We start from the raw sequence: 18097 nt of genomic DNA on the forward strand, positions 1-18097 counted from the left end.
TATATACTCCTTAAGCCTAAATCACATGCTGCTCATGCACTTATTAAACTTTACCTTAGATACTGATGAATATGTGATCTTTTTCACTTGCAGAATGTTTTTGATCAGGCCTCTAGCTGGTGTTTGCATGCATGTGAGGATAACATGGGAATGTGGTAGGTAGGTAGGTAGTTACTTTATTAATCCCCAAAGGGACATTTTTTAATACCTACAGCCAGACAGCATTTACAGGAATATGGACTGTAGTTGAAGACAAAGTGAGTCAGTGCAGATACTTCTGAAAGGTATTTAGAAGCAGGAAGTGGGCATGCATAGAGAGATGAAAGCCGTGCCTGTATTTAATGATTTCCGGAGTATTTTTAAACTCCATAACTGTCAACTCTGCTGTGAGATAAACAATGCTGATGACTGTTGGAAGTGGCGATTTTGAGGCTTTGGCTAAATGATGATGGACTCCAAATTTAAGAGGATTCTCTGTCTGGGAAAAAATAAAAATAAAATGTTGTCCCTAAGATTTTAGTGTTTCTGTATGTTAACGTTTGATCATGTGGAAAGGTAAGGAAAGTCATGACAAGCTCGAGTGTAATAAAACATGAATGAGTGTGCACCCAAAAAAAAAACTAATTTCCATTTGATTCTGCAGTGATAAAAAGTGTAGCTACATTAAACTGCATTTAAAGATGATATAAAGAACAAAGAGAATTGATAAAATCCAATAAAGGAAAGTATAACCAAGTAAAACAAAAAAAAAAAAAAAAAACGTTTTTACACGTAACTGCGTGCAAATACAGGGTTTTTTTGTTGTTGTTTGATCTAATTTAATCAAATTTATGAAGGAAAACAAACGATAAGCAACGAAGAAGAAGAGGAACAAAACGATTGGTCGCTTCTGTGACGTCACTCGACTGCGGCTGGAAAGCTTCCGCATTCCAGCCTTGTTTACATGAGACCCAGCTGAGCTGCAGTCTGTGGATCCAAAAAAAAAAAATTAATGTTTCCTGAAGATGACGGACCAGAAAGCGGAGAATATTAGCTCCATCCCTATCGACGGATTCAGCAATTTGAGAATAACGTCGATATGGACGTTTCTCATGTCCGTAAGTTACATTTTTGTTGTTGTTGTTGTTTCTGTGACTCGGGAGGCCAAGCATGCCACGAGGATAGCAAGCACAGCTGACACATCAAATCAATCACCTTTTAGTGATCAATGCGCGTTTGTGGCGGTTCAATAAGCGGCTGTGTGACGTGTGCTTCTCGTGTGGTTTTGCAGATGCAGTGGTCGGAGCCGTGGCTCGTCGGGCTGCTGGTGTTTCATGTTGTGTGCTTGTTCCTGACTGTGGTAACCTGCAGGTACTACAGAGCTCAGATCTGCCACTTCCTGCTCATGGGTACGTATATATGTGTATATATATATATATTTATATGTGTGTACGGCAAAAAAAAATATCCCTGAACAAGTAGTAGTTTATGAAAAACAACAACAACCCTGCAGGACCATTATTTATATGAACTACGAAGTCACTTCTTGAAACAAAAATGTCCTGAATATCTGAGAATCTTCATTGTTTATGTTTTTACTCCGCAAATGGATGACTTGTTTGTATACAACATAAAATCAAGTAAACAAGCAAAAAAAAAATAACGTCAAAATCACATCAACAAAGTACACGTATCTAAAAAAATAAATAAAAAAAAGCAGCGCTCTGATGATAGTAATAATTTGAGTGATTTGTTGTCTTTTGTCTTCTTACCTCGCTGTTCTTTTTCTCGGTCGCAGTCCCGGACAGACGCATCGGCCTCCCTGAATACGACATACAGAAATCAGAATATTGTCAGATATTAAATGCAAATACACTCATTTTGCAGATTCGCAATATTTAAAACAAATTTCCAGGTGGCTGAAAAATAACCTCAAAAATGCTTTCCTCCAGTGAAAAACACAATCTCATAACGGTGCCAGTAAATTCTGTATAACCTGTTTGGATTTGTTTACAGCAGCTCATTTTCAAAGGTAAATGACCTCATGCTGACATGAAAGCTGGAGTGACGACATCGTAGTGTGTCATCAGTCTGTTTTTGTTGTTGTTGTTGTTGTTGTGTTCACTGGCTGACTTCCCCTCTCTCCACAGTTGCCCTGGTTTATAGCGCTGAATATCTAAATGAGCTGGCAGCCATGAACTGGAGGTAAGACCATTGTTCACCAGTATTTGTTGCAGTACTTATGTGTTAATTAATGTGTGATATTAAGCTTTCATTATTGTTTTGCAGGTCCTTTTCTAACTTCCAGTACTTTGATTCCAAGGGCATGTTCATATCTTTGATCTACTCAATTCCTCTTCTGCTCAATGCTGTAATCATCGTGGTACGTTTCGCTGTTTGTTTTCCAGCTTGTCACATCAACTAAAATGTCAAAAACACAATACCCAACAGCGTGTGTGTGTGTGTGTGTGTGTGTGTGTGTGTGTGTGTGTGTTACACTCTAACAGATGGTGTGGGTGTACAGGACCTTTTCCACTATGACTGAACTGAAGACACTTCAGCTGAAGAGAAAGGCCCGCAGGGAGAAGAGAGAGAAGGATGACTGATCCCTCTCTTCATGTCCGTAAATGGGCTTCGTTTGGAATCGCTCATTTGCTAATCCTGAATTTTGGAAAAGGAAGGCACATTCCATCTTGTGACTAAAAAGGGATTGTTCGTTGATGTCGAGAATGTCAGGAATGAGTGTCTTTTTCTGGTAATGACTGGTGAAATATGCTGCTGACTCTACTGTACACGATGAGATTTGTGAGGACCAAAGGACATTTATGGTTTTGTATTCAATGCGTGTTAAAATGCACAAACAAGATAAAAGAATGTGTTTTTGGATTACTTTTATGTGGCTGTTGATTTCTGGGTGACTCATCTTTACATACACAGAAAGTAATGTATACAGAGACTGAGGGAGGCAAAATGACCTTACAGAACCAGTATAATTTGACATAGCTACAAAATCATGGAAGTTGCATTCGTTGTCCCGATGCACAGCCCCGATAGTTCAGTCTCATCACCCCACAACAACTAACAAGCTAATGTGAGCTGAACCGCACTCTAAAATAAAGTCGTGCAATGCCACCCTAACTGGATTTGTGTCCCGGGATCGTCTGAACTCCTCTGACATCTCACACAGCTGTGGGGGGTTGGTAGGGGAAGTGAGGTCTTGTGACCTGTCAGTAGGTCCTCTACATGATGGGATTTCCTGCATGTTTCAACCCTCCCCATCTCTCCTGATCTCTCTTTCTCTGACTGCAGGGTGTTATTCAGCCACTATCCAGATCTGAGCAGTGTTCCTTTTTCCCTCTGAGGCGAATATAAACTTCAGCTTTCATACAAAACCAATAATGAACCTTCATCCATAGATACAGTATACCAACAACACGGCATTTCTCACGTCTGAGCTCTTGTCTAGGACAGTAGCAGCTCCCATTGTCATTAGGATGCAGAAGAAAGGCAGCGACATGACACTGAGATTCGGGTGTGTAGTGTTGAGGGTGCCTCGAACACAGATGAATGTACGCTTCTAGTTCTTTAAAATGATTTTAGTTGTCAGCCTCAGATAATATATAACAATACAACTTTTTAACATGTAAAATATATGACCATGCCAGGCTTTTGGTATATAAAATTGATGGCTTTCTGCTTCAGTGCATCTACATCTCCTTTTCTGATATGTTATTATGCATTAATTGCTGATATATATAAAACTTGTAGGGATCATCTGTGCTGTAGCTTTGCAGTTTTTACTCTTAGATGTTTTTGGTCTGCTTGGCTACAATATAAAGTGTGCAGAGAACAATGCAATTTTCATTTCTTATATAAAACAGGCAGGAAAAAGCACACAAACAAAGTGCCGAGGTATTATACACTATATGAAGTTTGGAAAAGTCAAGTCATTTTGACTGCAGGTTAATGTTGGCCTCTTTCTAGTTTCAGTAAAAGCTCAGGAGTGATAGTGCACCACTAGAAGGCAGCATGGGCTAAATGACCCGAGACTTGCAGCTATAGTTTGGGAGACTTTTCCTCAACTCACACTTCATTTTTTATCTTTTATCTCTGCCCAGATTTGACAGGATGCCCTACCCCAACCATGCTGTTGCTTTTATTTTATTTATATGACTCCCTGCTTGTTTTCCCAGATTAATCCGATATGTGTTGGCATGCTTTCCCTGCATTCATCTGTCAGGGTGCATTAAGAGTAGACATGAGTGATTGGATTGCAGTCACTGGGCGTTATCCAAGAGGACAGGGAGGAAGAGGAATAAGTGGGTTGCATCGTCGAAGGTGGTGATGTGAGCGAGTAGGCGTTTGTACAGACTGATGTGAAAGTTGCAGCCAAATTCACCAGTCCATATATCTGGGATATAAATCTGGAGCAGTATGTTGCACAACAATCAGTCAGCTGCAGTCCTGTGGGGGGAAAACTCTTTGGATGGAAGAAAAGTACACCACCTGTTAGAAGTAGAACCGCGGAGATCATCTTTCCAATTGAATTGGAAATTGTATGGCTCACTTTTAAGGCCTTACATGGCCTTGCTCTTAAATGTATTGCTGATTATTGACCTGGTATGTGGCCTCTTGGCCATTAGGATCTGTGGATGGAGCGTTGATGGTTACTCCCAGGTCAAAGTTGTTGACTAAGGGTGATCACAGTTGTGCTGTTAGAGTGCCTGCACAATGGAACTCACAAGTATGTAACATCTTTCAAGTCTCCTTTACAACGTTTACGAAAGCTTTTGAAAATGTGACAGTTTTCATTTATATTTCTTTGATATTTTCCATTTTTCTGTATTACTTCTACTATGCTCATGTCCTTCAGGCTTTTTCTCATTTTATCTCCTCGCCTGGTTTTCTTTTCTTTTCGTAAAGAACTTTATAACATCGGTAAGAAAAATGCTATATACTGCAATTAAAGTTAATAATTTGTATTATTATAGTGTTCATGGGCCAACATTTTTCAGTGCACTGTAGACCACGCAACTTATTTGACCTCGAGGCAGATGAACTGCAAGATTCACATCAATAATTATCAATTAAATTAAGTTTCAACTGGTACTAAATCTCAGAATTGCCCAACTGAAGGGAGGAAAAACTAAAAACAAAAAAATCCCTAAAATCCCTTATTATCCTTCAGAAGGATAATTGATATTAGGTTAATTATAAGCATGAGAGGGATTGATAAACCGTGACTGATCAAATTGCCACTAAATGTTTTAAAATATTATTGGAGAAAAGGTTAAATAGTCTCTTATAAAATAGGAATGTTTTAACTGCATTTCACAAAACATTTAGAGATCCTTGCCCAGAAAATGACATGCTTATGGAAGATGAATCACATCAACACATTATGGCATGCGTGCGGATGCTGAGGTTCACACGTTTTGTGAGGTCATAACTCAAGGGAGTTTAAGCATGTAGAGAGACGCAAGAGATGTCTGATCTGTTCAAAACAGATGATATTTAAATCGACACATAATATCAGCTAGTTTTAGCGTTGGGTTACAAAAATTATGTCTGCTCAACGTCCACCATGGACGTCCCGTGGACATTAATGCTGGACGTTAAAAAAAAAAAATACCTTGGCTTAACGTCCACCGTGGACGTCTATGCCGGATGTTGGAAAAACGTCTGTTTTCAACATCTTTACAACATTCAACCTTGACGTCATTGGGGTTTTTGCAATGAAAGGTCAAAGGTCAGGGTCAATATGCCCTCACGTCAGTCATTATCCACCCATTCCATTCTCATGTACACAAATTTGGCACAAGCCAAAGGTCAAGGGGGTGTCAAAGGTCAAGGTCACTATGAGATCAATTGATGAAAACTACAACTTGAATAGTCAGCGGAAGAGTACAACAGCTAGGCAGTAATTCTGTGGTCTGTTGAGACATTTCAACCCTGCATGCTCTGTTGGCAGAGCGTGGGCCCCAGAGACTTACACCAGCTCGCCTGGCTAAAGATAACTTCCCATTTGGTCGTATGCTAACTTGAATAGAGATAAATTATTTCGACTGTGCGTGTTAGACTTTCTAAATGTTATTGGACAGAAGTGATAAAATTCTGATTGCGAAATTTGTGGGCTCAAAACAATTTACCCACCGTTTCACAGCTACAACAGTAGCGACTGAGTCCCTGATGTAAGCACATGTCGACAGTATGTTTGCAGCTATACATTTTACAGTTATTTTAGAAACTCCATATAACAGTATCACATTTATTGTGATGTGGTTTTAACATGATGCTTACACGTGTGTTTCTTTATGCATGTAGGATTTCATCAAATAAAATATTCCAGATGTTCTTTTGTTTTTTTTAATAGACATTTTGCAAAATTAGGAACTTCTGCTGGGAATGAATATTTGCGGGTTTGAATTAAATGTGTTCACGCAGAAACACTTTAAAGTGGAATAAATGATTCCACTGACAGGCCACTGCTGGTTATGGTCATCAAAATAAATGTCACATCAAAGTCTGTTTGCAAGTGCGGAGTAGTGCTACTGCATATGTGAAAATGTTTGGAAGCCTTTTGAGTTATACAGCTGAAAAATATGAGCCTGAAGTAGACAATAAAATAGGGGTGCGCAGTTAGACAGAAAAAAGCTCATCGGACCTCTGTAGCAGCTCCTCACCATTTAGAGCAAAACCCTGCTAAATTTATACAGTCAAACTGCTTTAGCAGCAGTTAAAATGGCCCATTATAACAGTATGAAAATGGCAAGAAATAATTAGCTTATTTTCAAAAGACAATAAATAATAGCTCATATAGCCCTGTATATAATGTATACATAAATAAATAAAACCCCTGTATGGTAATCACTACACAAAATATAAACTGCCGTTTGCTTTATTGTTGTTGTTTTAAACAAAGTTGAACTCTAAAGACACATTGTTCAGTTAGACTGATGGCCAGCACCTGCAAGCCATCTTTACTACTCACAGATGGTCAACTTGGAGCCACCAAGATTTATGAGAAGTGACTGAGTGAAGCTTCTGTCAGGTTTGACTTCAGATCCATGAGAGAAAAAACAAAAACCTGAGATAGAAAGACATGAGCAAAGGCTTTCTTATTGTTGTGTTGCATGTCGGTCCAGCTGCCAAATGCATTTTTTTTTTTTTTTTACTTCATATAAAACAATGAGAATCAACAGATGTTTTGTAGGCCACAGTGACTGCTGTGAGTTTATATCTGGAACACAGAAAGGAAGTGATCTCAAACGAAGACAGTTTTTTCGCCTTGTGTCACACTGTTCTAACTGTTTCTATACAATTTATGTTGGCTCTCGCTTTGCTTCTCAACATCTGTGGTTGTCTATACTGGTAAAGATGTTTGGCATGCACATGGTGGTTATTGCAATAGTATGCTCATTAAGAGCAGTTCCAAGCACTTCATCACAAATGTTAAAAACACTGTGAATGGACAATCTGGCCTGGCATCAGACTTTAAGACAGTTTTAACTTCCATCATGAACACGTTTTACTGTACAAAAAGCTTTTTTTCTTTCCATAAAGTTGGATGTCACATCAGAACTGTATCATATGACCTTATTGGTGAGGACAACCTAGTTGTTGCTGCAGTTCAATTCCAGCTGTAAACGTAATGAAGCAGCTTTCCAATGTATGTAATGTTTCCAGTTTATTCTAACAATTACAATTTAACGTTGTAGTTATTAGGATTTAAGGTGGGTTTTGTTTTTTCTTTCCTTTTGCTGAAGGAACGGTCGACTAATTTCTTTTGTGTGCATGTCTGTTGCCTTTCATGTCTAAACACTATCTCTCTTGTCATTTATCATCTTGTCGCATGTCATTTGCTACTTTACTGTACAAGCCCTGTCACTTTCTTCTGGTTCTTAAAATAATTAAAGACAGAAAAAGGAATGTTAAATGCTTATAAAATATAAATGTGTTAAACGAAATGTCTGTGACAGCCTTTAGTTTAAAGAAGAATAGTTACAGCATTTGCTTCTCCTTGTTCTTATACCCTTAACATAAGTACACATCTTGAGATTTATTTGTCAATAACAAAAACAATTGTAACAGTTCAATTGTGCCAAAACACTTTGACATATGTTGGGGATTGAGCATGAGCATGAGCTGGCGTCGCCAGTCAATAACAATGTTACCACAGTAAGACAGACACTCATCCACCATACATATGGGCAATTTATGTAACCGCATTTTTCTAAACTGTGGGCGGAAGCTGGAGCACCCAGAAAATACCCATGCAGGCTCAGGGAGAACATGCAAACTCCACACTGAAAAGGGGTTCAGCCATCTTGTCAAGATTCACAGGGAAAAGGACCCAAATGCACATCAGATACATTAAGGTTTAGACAACAAAAGAACTTAACGTACAAATGATGCAAAACAAAACACCTAGTCCTGGCAGAAGGGAAGAAAAAGAAAAACATGTTAAACCAGGTACAAGGTTAACAAAGGGTGCAACTTACATGAAGACTTCACATCCAGTAATGAGTTAGTTCAAACAGAGAACATATGTAGCCTGTGGGGTGATTGGCAAGTGACTGCAGCTGGGGCTGATTGGAGAACTGAGAGCAGGTGCATGGTGGGTTGACGCAGGGAATGAAAAGGAACAAATCAAACTGAGAGACAAACCATGACAAATCTACCAAAGAAAATACTTAAATAACCCTGAGAATAAAATTGTCAAGCTCCCCTCCCCAACCAATCTAACTCTAATATAGGGGGTTTGGTCCATCTCTCTGCTGGTTGAGACACTGTGACTGGGCATGCTCTGTAATGCAATAAAGAGAAGAGAGAGAGCGATAGATGACTCACTCAGTGTGTGCTTATGAATAAGTCAGAGTGATATATGCGATTATATAGCATTTTTTTACTCTACATATTCTGCATACTGTGGATGTACAAAGCCTGCTCCTGTCTAATAAAGATGAAAGTAAAATCACCCAGCTATTACAGGAGGATATACTTTTATTTATGACGTGGATAAAATCAATATGACATTTTCAACATATAAATTATATCACTCTAACTTGTACTAATGTATTTTGTGCTTTATCAAATACGATATGTCTCCAGGATAAAGACTAAAAGCCAGAGGGCCTAAACTCAGTGACTCACTCTCATGCTCACATTCAGTGAGTCATCAATCAGCCTGTATCAGTTACTATGGAAAATGATCATCATAAATGATGATCACCTTCTTTCATCATCCTTTAAATTTGGAGGAACTACTGAAAGGACAAAGACAGTGATAAAAAAATATTTAATTCCAGCATGACAGTAAGGATATTAAATTGAAGTCGTCTTTCCTCTCAAAGCCCCTTCTGGTAATGCTGTTTTGGTAATTTTAAAGATACTAAATTCTAATAAACATGACAAAACCCTTTGTAAACACTACAGTACTATAAGCAAATGTAACCATTTTCAAGTATCATTACATTTAATACTATGAATAATCTAATTACAGGGCTGTGGAGTGTTCTAAACAAGTTACAGAGTGTCTTACAGAGCCCAATACAACAAGTCAACATGTAATACACAAGAAAAGACAACAATAAAATAAGCACACATATCGCAGACATATTGAAAAGATAGTAGTAAGTCCAAATAAATCAATATGTGAAGGAACAAGAGAAAGCACATCAAAGCATGGGACGGTTTTTAAAAGGTCAGGAGAGCTTAATGGAAAGTATAAGTTTGTATTAAGTTTGAAATCTTTGCTGAAAACGTGAATAAAAGATGAGGAACTGCCTGTTGAAGAGTGTACCCTGGTGTGTGAGTGATTACTATTGTCAAGAAATCCCATGTTATTACTTTATGCAACAAATATTTGCTTTTCCGTTCCCCGGCAGATGGCCGCCCACCTGTGAGCCTGTTTGGCACTATATGAATAAAATAGAATAGAATTGAACATTTCTCAAGACAGGTGTTTGCACTTGGAACAAAAATCCATATCAAGTGATATTATTGGATTTATGTTTCAGTTGAGGTCATTTCCCAAAGGTTTCGCCCCAACTTACTCACCGAGAACTGTTTCTTTGTACACTAGGTTCACTGAGGTGACTGATTCCTATCTGTTGCAGATATCCAGTGGCATTGTGGGTAGCTGCGGATTATATCAGGAACTAAATGATAAACAAATGGTTCTTGACAAAAAGTCTTACATCACCAAGACAGTATACACACAATAACACTGAGAATGAACAATCTCATTATACAGCACTATGGCAATTATTAGAATTATTAGGATTTGGAAGTACTGCTTTATTCCAGCAAGATGTACAAGCTGTACTGACAATCTTATATCTCCAGAGAATCTTTTGTATATAAAAGTCAGTGTTCATAATTATCGAATAACTTCCTTAAAATGGTTCCTGGAAAGCCAAAAGCAATTTGGAGGCAAATAACAGGAAAGTAAAAACATCCTGGAGCCAAAGAACAAATTATTTAGAATTCATTAATTATTGGGAAGCTTATTCTCTGCCCATGTTTAATTGCATTCTTGCATTTTTCTCAGAACTGGTTCCACATTACAGAGTTCACTCTAATAACTGTTTTTCTGTTAGTGTTGATATTTTGATGTGAAAGTTTAAAAAGTTTTAGAGCCAAAAAAAATAGACTCATCATGCCCTGGATGTTTTCTTTTCATGTCTTACACCAAATTTATCAACCTAAGCTTTCTGTCAGTATTTGATTTAATATTCGACCAGGAAAAAAGGGTTTGGTCCCACATATGGAACCAGAAAAAAAAATACGACCCAGCCAACAAGAAATTTGACGTATGAGGTGATAGAGTTGGACTGACAATGAAAACTGGGAGAAATGCCAAGTTATGAAATCCCCATATGCTTTTTTTTCATTTCATAACAGGTCATTGTCTCATTTGAAGAGGCTAAAATGCTTTAATATAGATGTTAAGCTCAGGGAGAATGACATACTGCAGTCACCGCCTGTTTATCAAACTAACGGATTGCTGTTTTGTTGAGTATCCTTCCAAAGAGACTCTGCCAAATATGTTAGACTTCCATTAATGTCATAAATTCTTGGGTGGACTCACACGAACACCCTTGCATGAACACAAAAATATCTGAGGTCTTTAACTGTGTGGTATTTATCAAAGGGAAATTAAAGACAATCAATTTTATACTCAATCCTGCAGTCAAACAGGAGTATAATATCTGAAAGCTTAAAAATGGAGCTGGGGATGGAGGATATGCTGAATAAAATAAGCTTATTAATGTCCATTCTCACACATATCTGTCTGTCTGGACAACGTGTACACGCAAGGGACAGTGTCTTCATTGTCACTTATGCCAATTTGGTGCTCCTATCTGAAACGCATGAATCATAGCACATTATTACAAGGAATTATAGAACTTTGTCACTCGGGCTGAGATGCTTCATTTCCTCTGCGCGGCGGTTGTCGGTCCTGTCAGAGAGGAAGAGGTTTATAATTCTTTCAGTCTAACTTTCCTCCAAAACATCTTGTCAACATATCAGTGTTTACATCTTTCATGCGATACAAAAAATATTCTTGATAGTATTGTATTTTCATCATCATCTTACTTCCTGTTCATACTGTGACTCATTGGTCCTTATAGACTCAGGAGGTGGCGGGGCTGGAGGTTGGTGGTGTCGTTCCAAAGTCTTGTAACTGGACACCATAGTGATGCTGTAATGCTAATGTCACCACGAGGCCCAGTGGGAGGGTTCAGCAGCACTGTAGGTGGCGAGTCATGTAGGACACCCTGAGGTGGTGTGTATATGTGTGTCTTGACTGTCGAGAGAATACAGTGGCCCCATCCTTTCTTTAACTACATCATAATTAGACTGTTGACAGATTCCCTAACCTGCAGGTTTTATGGATATTTTATTGTTAAAGGTGTAATATGTAACCTTTAGGCAATTAAATGTCTAAAAATGTGACCTATGTTCTGTATTGTTGTGTACACACGTTTTCCCAAATGTTCCCAGCAACGTTCAAACCAAGAGAAATTCATAATTTTAATTAATGGTGTCATCCACTTTATTGTCTTTACTTGCTATAACTTCCAAGGAAGCACTCTCACTACAGCTGTGGCTATATGGGTTGTCTGGTGGCCTGGTGAACTACAGCAGCTAACAATGGGGTTTCCGTGGTTCTGAGCCGCCCTTCTAATTCACTGAGCCTCACTTTCAACACAGCAAACTCCAGCACAAAAAGGACTTTGTAGGTCTTTTGTGAAAATCAACTGCGCACAAACCACAGCTACTTTTTACAGTTAGGAGCCCCCTAGGGGTAGTATGAATAGTAACAACTTCTTGTCTTTGGTATTTCGTCATCCAATGACCTTTGACCTTATGTAAAATTACCCTGACCTAACACCGGGGTTGGCACCTAATGTGTTAAAACTACATGCTGGTACCACTGAAACAATACCTGTGGATAGTCAATTAGAATTCGTTGTCATGGTAGCCACCTGAACCTTCACTTTCCTTGTAAGCAGGAGGTAGGTTGGATGGGAGGTTGGTTGGATATAACAGTGGATTTGAGTGGAGGAAACCACCATTTACTTTCCATTTTTAAAGATTAGTCATGACAGTTTTTTAAAACTGCATTTACTATTGCTGCGATGGCAATGGTTGCATAACTTTGCGGAAGAAGTGACCTTAAACTTCATCATTCCCTAACTCTACAACCAAGGTTGCTTATTTAGGAAACACTCCTGTGGATTGTATTTGAGGGTAGAACTCATGAAGGATAGAGTTGAATATGTTAGAGGGCTTAGTGCAAATACATAACATTTTATTACATGTACCAGTTTCACTAATGATTGCAGAGGAATAACCAAACATGCTGAACAAGAGACAGCAGGAGAGTAAGAGGGCGAGAGAGAAGCCAGAGCAAACTGCTAAGCCAAAGATCTACTTTCATGGGAAAAGGGGGTTGTTTAACAACTCCCATTACCACACGCTATACTTCACAACATCATCCAACTCCATCTTTTGTTTTTCTTTAGATTGAGGGACCACTAGTAGCAAAAATTACATAGCGTGCATTTAACAATTTACAATCTAATCTGGTCAAACGTTGCAGCATCCATACGGTAAGATTCATGTGGATGAGAAAAACTGAATTTCTTATTAGATGTTTATGAGATCCCAAATTAAATTAAAACCAGATCAGGGATATTGCTCAATATAGTAAACGTGTAAACACACGGAAAATATTCTGTGGGGTTAGAACAATTATTAATTATCTCTGAGTGGAGGGTGGTCTTCTTTGAACCAGCACACGTGTGTGTGTGTGTGGGGTTAAAGAGAAATGAATGCAAAACTCTCATGATGCATTTAATGAAAAACAAAATGGAAAAAGTGATGCAAAACATCGTCCTTCCAACCTTTAACATTAAAAAAAGATTGAATCACACTAGTTTGTTTGTTTTTATATAATACCACAAAGAACAAGAAGATGAAAGCCAAGAAAAGGTGCAAAAAAAAATAGAGTAAGAAAAATCCTTCTGAGGTTGTTGATTTATTTTTTTATGTTAAAATTTGTCCATTTAAGTTCACACTCTCTGTGGATGAGTGTCAAAAGGCTGTTCCTACTTAGGTCAAATACCATTAAATTACATTCATTCAAAACACAAGCCAAAGACTGCAGCAGCTTTAACATATTGAACATTGTCATAAAAAAAAAGTACTACGAGTGGCTATTTGTGCCATAAAAAACATCTGGCTGAGGAAGATGGAAGATTAAAAAAGAGAGGTGCGGATGACGGTGGTGACGCTTGATTGGGGGGGGGGGGGGGGGGCAGAATATATCTGGTTTCCATTAAAATGTAAGATTTTATTCTTAATCTTCCACACTGAGAAAAACCTCCCACATCTGTCTAGAACCATGAGTCATGGTCTCCAACACGAGTACGTGTCATTAACAAATTCTCACATCGCTTCAGCTCTGTGCTCTGAATCGGTGTCCATGTTCACCTCTGATGACTTTTACAAATGGACTTTTTCCCCCCTATGTCATGCTGGGGATAGATGATTATTTGACCCGTTGTACATCTTCCTTTTACCCAGCAAGCCTTTAACTGTTACTGTGTCTGCTCTATTGTATCTTGTGTATAAATCTAATTGTAAATATGAAGCAGATGGCGGTGCAGATGGAGGGTTTGGGCTTGTCACAATACATCTTACTTGCCAGATACACGCCTGCGGTTCATTATGCATAGTATTCACGATGTGATTGTACAACACCTCTGGTCAGTAAAATACTTACTAATTCACCTAAATAAAAGAATGAAATTGGACAGGATTAGCACCTCTAAAATTCTGTGGACATTTATCATTGTTTTTTTCAGAAAAGCTATGAAACATGACAAAGGTTCACAAACAGAAGAAATATATAGGTTACTTGTAAGCGGAGGACCAATACTCATTGTTGAGTCGTAGGAAAATTACAATATTCACGTTTTATTTTGCATGAAAACAAAAATAGATACTGCAAATTATTTACAGTATATTCAACTCAATAAGCCAATCTGACTGTTATCAGATAACTGAATAGCTGGTAGTCATCACAACTCTGTCCCAAATATGGGCTATAGGGGCCTCTTCCATACACCTGTCATTGCTGACAGCCTCCTGAACTTACCATAAGTTTAGTAAGCCCATACTAACACATATATTTGGGATAGATGTGTGAGGATAACCACCTAGTCAATCATCTGATAACAGTCAAAACAGGTGAATAGATGGAATCTGGGCCACTATCACATCAACAAGCTTTCTATTTTTCAGCCACCATAATGGACACATTTCATGAGCGTGTTGTTGGAGGCAGGAGCTCAGTGAAAAAGTGAAATGGCATGGCAAAGAAAAGAGAGATTGCAGCACTTAAGAATTATTAGACTGAGAAATGTGCAATTTTTTTTTTTATATCTGAGAAGAATGAGATTGTTGTGTATAATTTACAATGTGAAGAGTGGTACAAACACCACTACGGCGCCTTTGAAACAATGAGAGCACAGAAGTATGAGAAGTACAAAATATTACCTGCTAACAGTAGCATATCAAGCTACCAGCAGAATAAATGTAAAATAAATGCCCCAAAAGGGTTTTTTAAGAGACAAAATGCCACCTTACCTAACCCTGCCTCTGTAAATCTTTTTTTTTAGACTTAATATAATAATGGTAGAAAACGTACAGATGTGAATGTAATGCAGTTACTTACATAATTTCTCTCCCTTTCCTTATCACTTCCATCTCGCTGTCACTTCTGTTTTTACTTTGGTATTATCAAGTAATCTTGGTCCTGTGTTCTAGCTCTTGTGCTCACATGGGGTATTTCGTGAAATTTGACCAAATTAGCACAGACTAATATGATGTGATAACAGCATCAAGTATTCCAGTAGGGTGTAGGATGGCTTTGGTTTCTAGAAGGTTTTGTATATACATTGAACTCTATTAGAACTTTAAGGCAACGGGGGCCCAACACCAGACTTTTGCTTGTTTTGACCACCAAACTGCTTAATCTGGCAATGCCCAGTACCAGCCAGCAATAAAGTCTGTATTATATTATAGCTGTGCCTGTTCGTTAAAATAAAAAATGAAAAGCTAAAATAATCTTCAGGCCACTGTGGAGCAGACAGGGCATCTCCAAATGCCAAAAACTAAAATGTCTAAAAAGCAGATAGAAACATTACTATGATCCCAATCTTATTAAGGACACACTACTGACTTTACAGCAACCTGATTAAAAAAGATAAGAAATGGATATCTGACGTCCCACTCTACGCACATGTACTGGAGATGTGAAGCAGTTGCTTACAACATTTTCCGGTTCTGTGTCTTCCATCAGTCTGCCACTCTTTTTTTTTTTTTTTTTTTTTTACTCCTGCATTTTACAACATGAACTTTCATCATGATTGGCTGATCTGAGAAAACCCAATCAAAGCAGGATGCTCTTTCTCAGTACGACTGTTCTGCTGCACCACGGGCAGAGACTGGTAGATACGTGGTTTTCCTCTTGCAATGAAAGAGTAATGCACAGTGCTTTTCCATTCAGTTCTTCGTCAGTGTTGTCCTTAATCTGTGGAATTAAGGCTGAATGCTCCCTACTGATCACCGGGGACAGCCAACAGGAACTTGTCACAATGTGTGATCTTCACAGAGGGATTAGGATGACCCACTCAGAGTAGGTAAAAACTACAGTAATGACATACAGTGTGTGAATTATGAAACCAGACCTTACATCTGTCCAAAACCCCTAAAGAGAGATGCAGCTGACGTTTGTTGTAGAGCATCTTTAAATTATGGAGAATAATTTTACTATTCCTCCATCCGTTTTCCTGGGGGATCCCAAGGCGTTCCCAGGCCAGATGGGATATATAATCTTTCCAACGTGCTGTGGGTCTGCCCTGAGGTCTCCGGCAGTTGGCGTGCCCGAACAACCCCCAGTTAGAGGCATGCTGATCAGATGCTCGAGCCACATCAGCTGACTCCACTCTACTGCAAGCAAGAAAGAAAGACATCATCTACACTCACATTCACAAGTGCCGCCAATTTACAATCATCAATTAACCCAGCATGCATGTCTCTGGACAAGGGGATGAAACTGGAATAACTGGATAAAATCCGCACAAGCACAGGGAAAACATGCAAACTCAACATAGAAAGGCCCTACAGAACCTTCTTGCTGTAAGACAATATAGTGCTAACTGCACCAAAACTGACGCCAACAAAACCCGAACAAAATGTGTTTGTCAGTTCAGTAACAGAGGTGCTGGTGCATTTTGTTACTTTTGGACAGAAGCAGGCTTGCTCCTGTTTTCAGTCATTTTCATTAGGTGAGCTAACAACTGTAGCCTTCAGCTACGTATTTACCACCCAGGCATGAGAGTGCTCAATCTTTTTATCTTTTCAAATTTTTACGAGGGAAAAAATAGCGGACTTTTCCTTTAAGTAGCTTTAGTTCCTTCTTAATTTGGTTTCAAGTGAGACTACACTAAAAAAAAAAAAAAAAGTGTTAGGAAAAGTCAGCAAGCATACATCTTGGAGTTTTAATTTTTTTTTAAACTTTCCTTTCAACGTAATCCCATGGAACTTCAGTCTCTCCTAATTATTCATGTTGATGTTATCTTGTTATCTTTCTTTCACAGGTTAATCTGGGTTGGAGTCAACCATACACAAGAACTCTATGTTTAGATATTGGCCAGTGTGCCAGTCCATCACCAACAAGAAGACAAAGGTTGCTCACACACCCACACGTCTGTGGGGTCATCATCAAGGCCACTGAGTGGGGGTTGGGTGGTGGTACTAAAATACAAATATTACCTGTTTTTTGAGTAAAACTTTTATTTACAGTTCAAATTCTCCTAAAAAAAAAAAAAAAAAAAAAAAAAAAGCCACTTGAATCTGTTGAATTAAAGCTGAATGGATTTTTTTTTTTTTTTTATTAGCATGCAAATACAGTTCACAACATTATATATGTCAGAGTATGAGGGATCTGGAGGGAAAAGTAAAAGCATTAAAAGGCTTGATTCTCACAAACTTTGGTCTGAAAATAACGGTGAACTCCTGTCTTTCCCTCTTGCGTCACTAGCCATGTTTGCTGAGGTTTCCGTCTGGGACGAGGACACCTTTTCTTCCTGATGTTTCTACCGCAAAGACATTTCTGTCTTCAAGTTAATTTCCCATAACAAGACGGACTGCAAACACCCGTAACCCAAGACACCTCCCGAAAACGGAAAAGGGTGTGCACCCTCTTGGAGACGGAGATGAAAGCAGAGATGAGAGAGAGATGCTGGGACCTCAAAGGCCAGATGGAAAATACCAGAACCCTTTTTTTATTTTTAAGAAGAATTTGTTGCAGTATTAAATGATGAGTAAGGATGAGATGCTCTCTCCCTCCTCAAAAGATATATTATCCATTCATCAGCTACACACATACATAGAACTTGCTACACACATGCTACAAGTGTGCATGACTGATAAATGGCAGTATTGGCCGTTGCCTTGGGCTTGTATATTGCACCTGATGTATTTTATCATCTAGTTGAAGACAAATATTGGTTGTGTGCTTTACCCACTCTGGTACTAT

At 38.5% G+C, this 18097-nt stretch overlaps 1 protein-coding gene across 1 annotated transcript; it reads left to right on the forward strand.

Moving 5' to 3' along the window:
* Positions 1-919: 919 nt before the first annotated feature.
* tmem18 (transmembrane protein 18) lies at positions 920-2868 on the forward strand. Its single transcript, XM_069696574.1, has 5 exons — positions 920-1097; positions 1271-1388; positions 2130-2184; positions 2269-2362; positions 2487-2868. Exons 1-5 carry the CDS (start codon positions 1005-1007, stop codon positions 2583-2585), a joined length of 459 nt encoding a protein of 152 aa, XP_069552675.1. The 5' UTR covers positions 920-1004; the 3' UTR covers positions 2586-2868.
* The last annotated feature ends 15229 nt before the right edge of the window (positions 2869-18097 follow it).

This window comes from Brachyistius frenatus, unplaced genomic scaffold, assembly GCF_029030835.1.
Source record: "Brachyistius frenatus isolate BFR_SWC_R1_liver_20210118 unplaced genomic scaffold, ASM2903083v1 Contig_21, whole genome shotgun sequence".
NCBI classification, from domain to species: Eukaryota; Metazoa; Chordata; class Actinopteri; family Embiotocidae; genus Brachyistius; species Brachyistius frenatus.

Excerpts from the sequence above, each read along its gene's own strand:
- tmem18 (XM_069696574.1), top strand. The coding sequence starts at position 1,005 with ATGACGGACCAGAAAGCGGAGAATATTAGCTCCATCCCTATCGACGGA. Across the intron at positions 1,098-1,270 it reads TATGGACGTTTCTCATGTCC|ATGCAGTGGTCGGAGCCGTG; the intron begins GTAAGTTACATT and ends GTGGTTTTGCAG. Across the intron at positions 2,363-2,486 it reads TCAATGCTGTAATCATCGTG|ATGGTGTGGGTGTACAGGAC; the intron begins GTACGTTTCGCT and ends ACACTCTAACAG.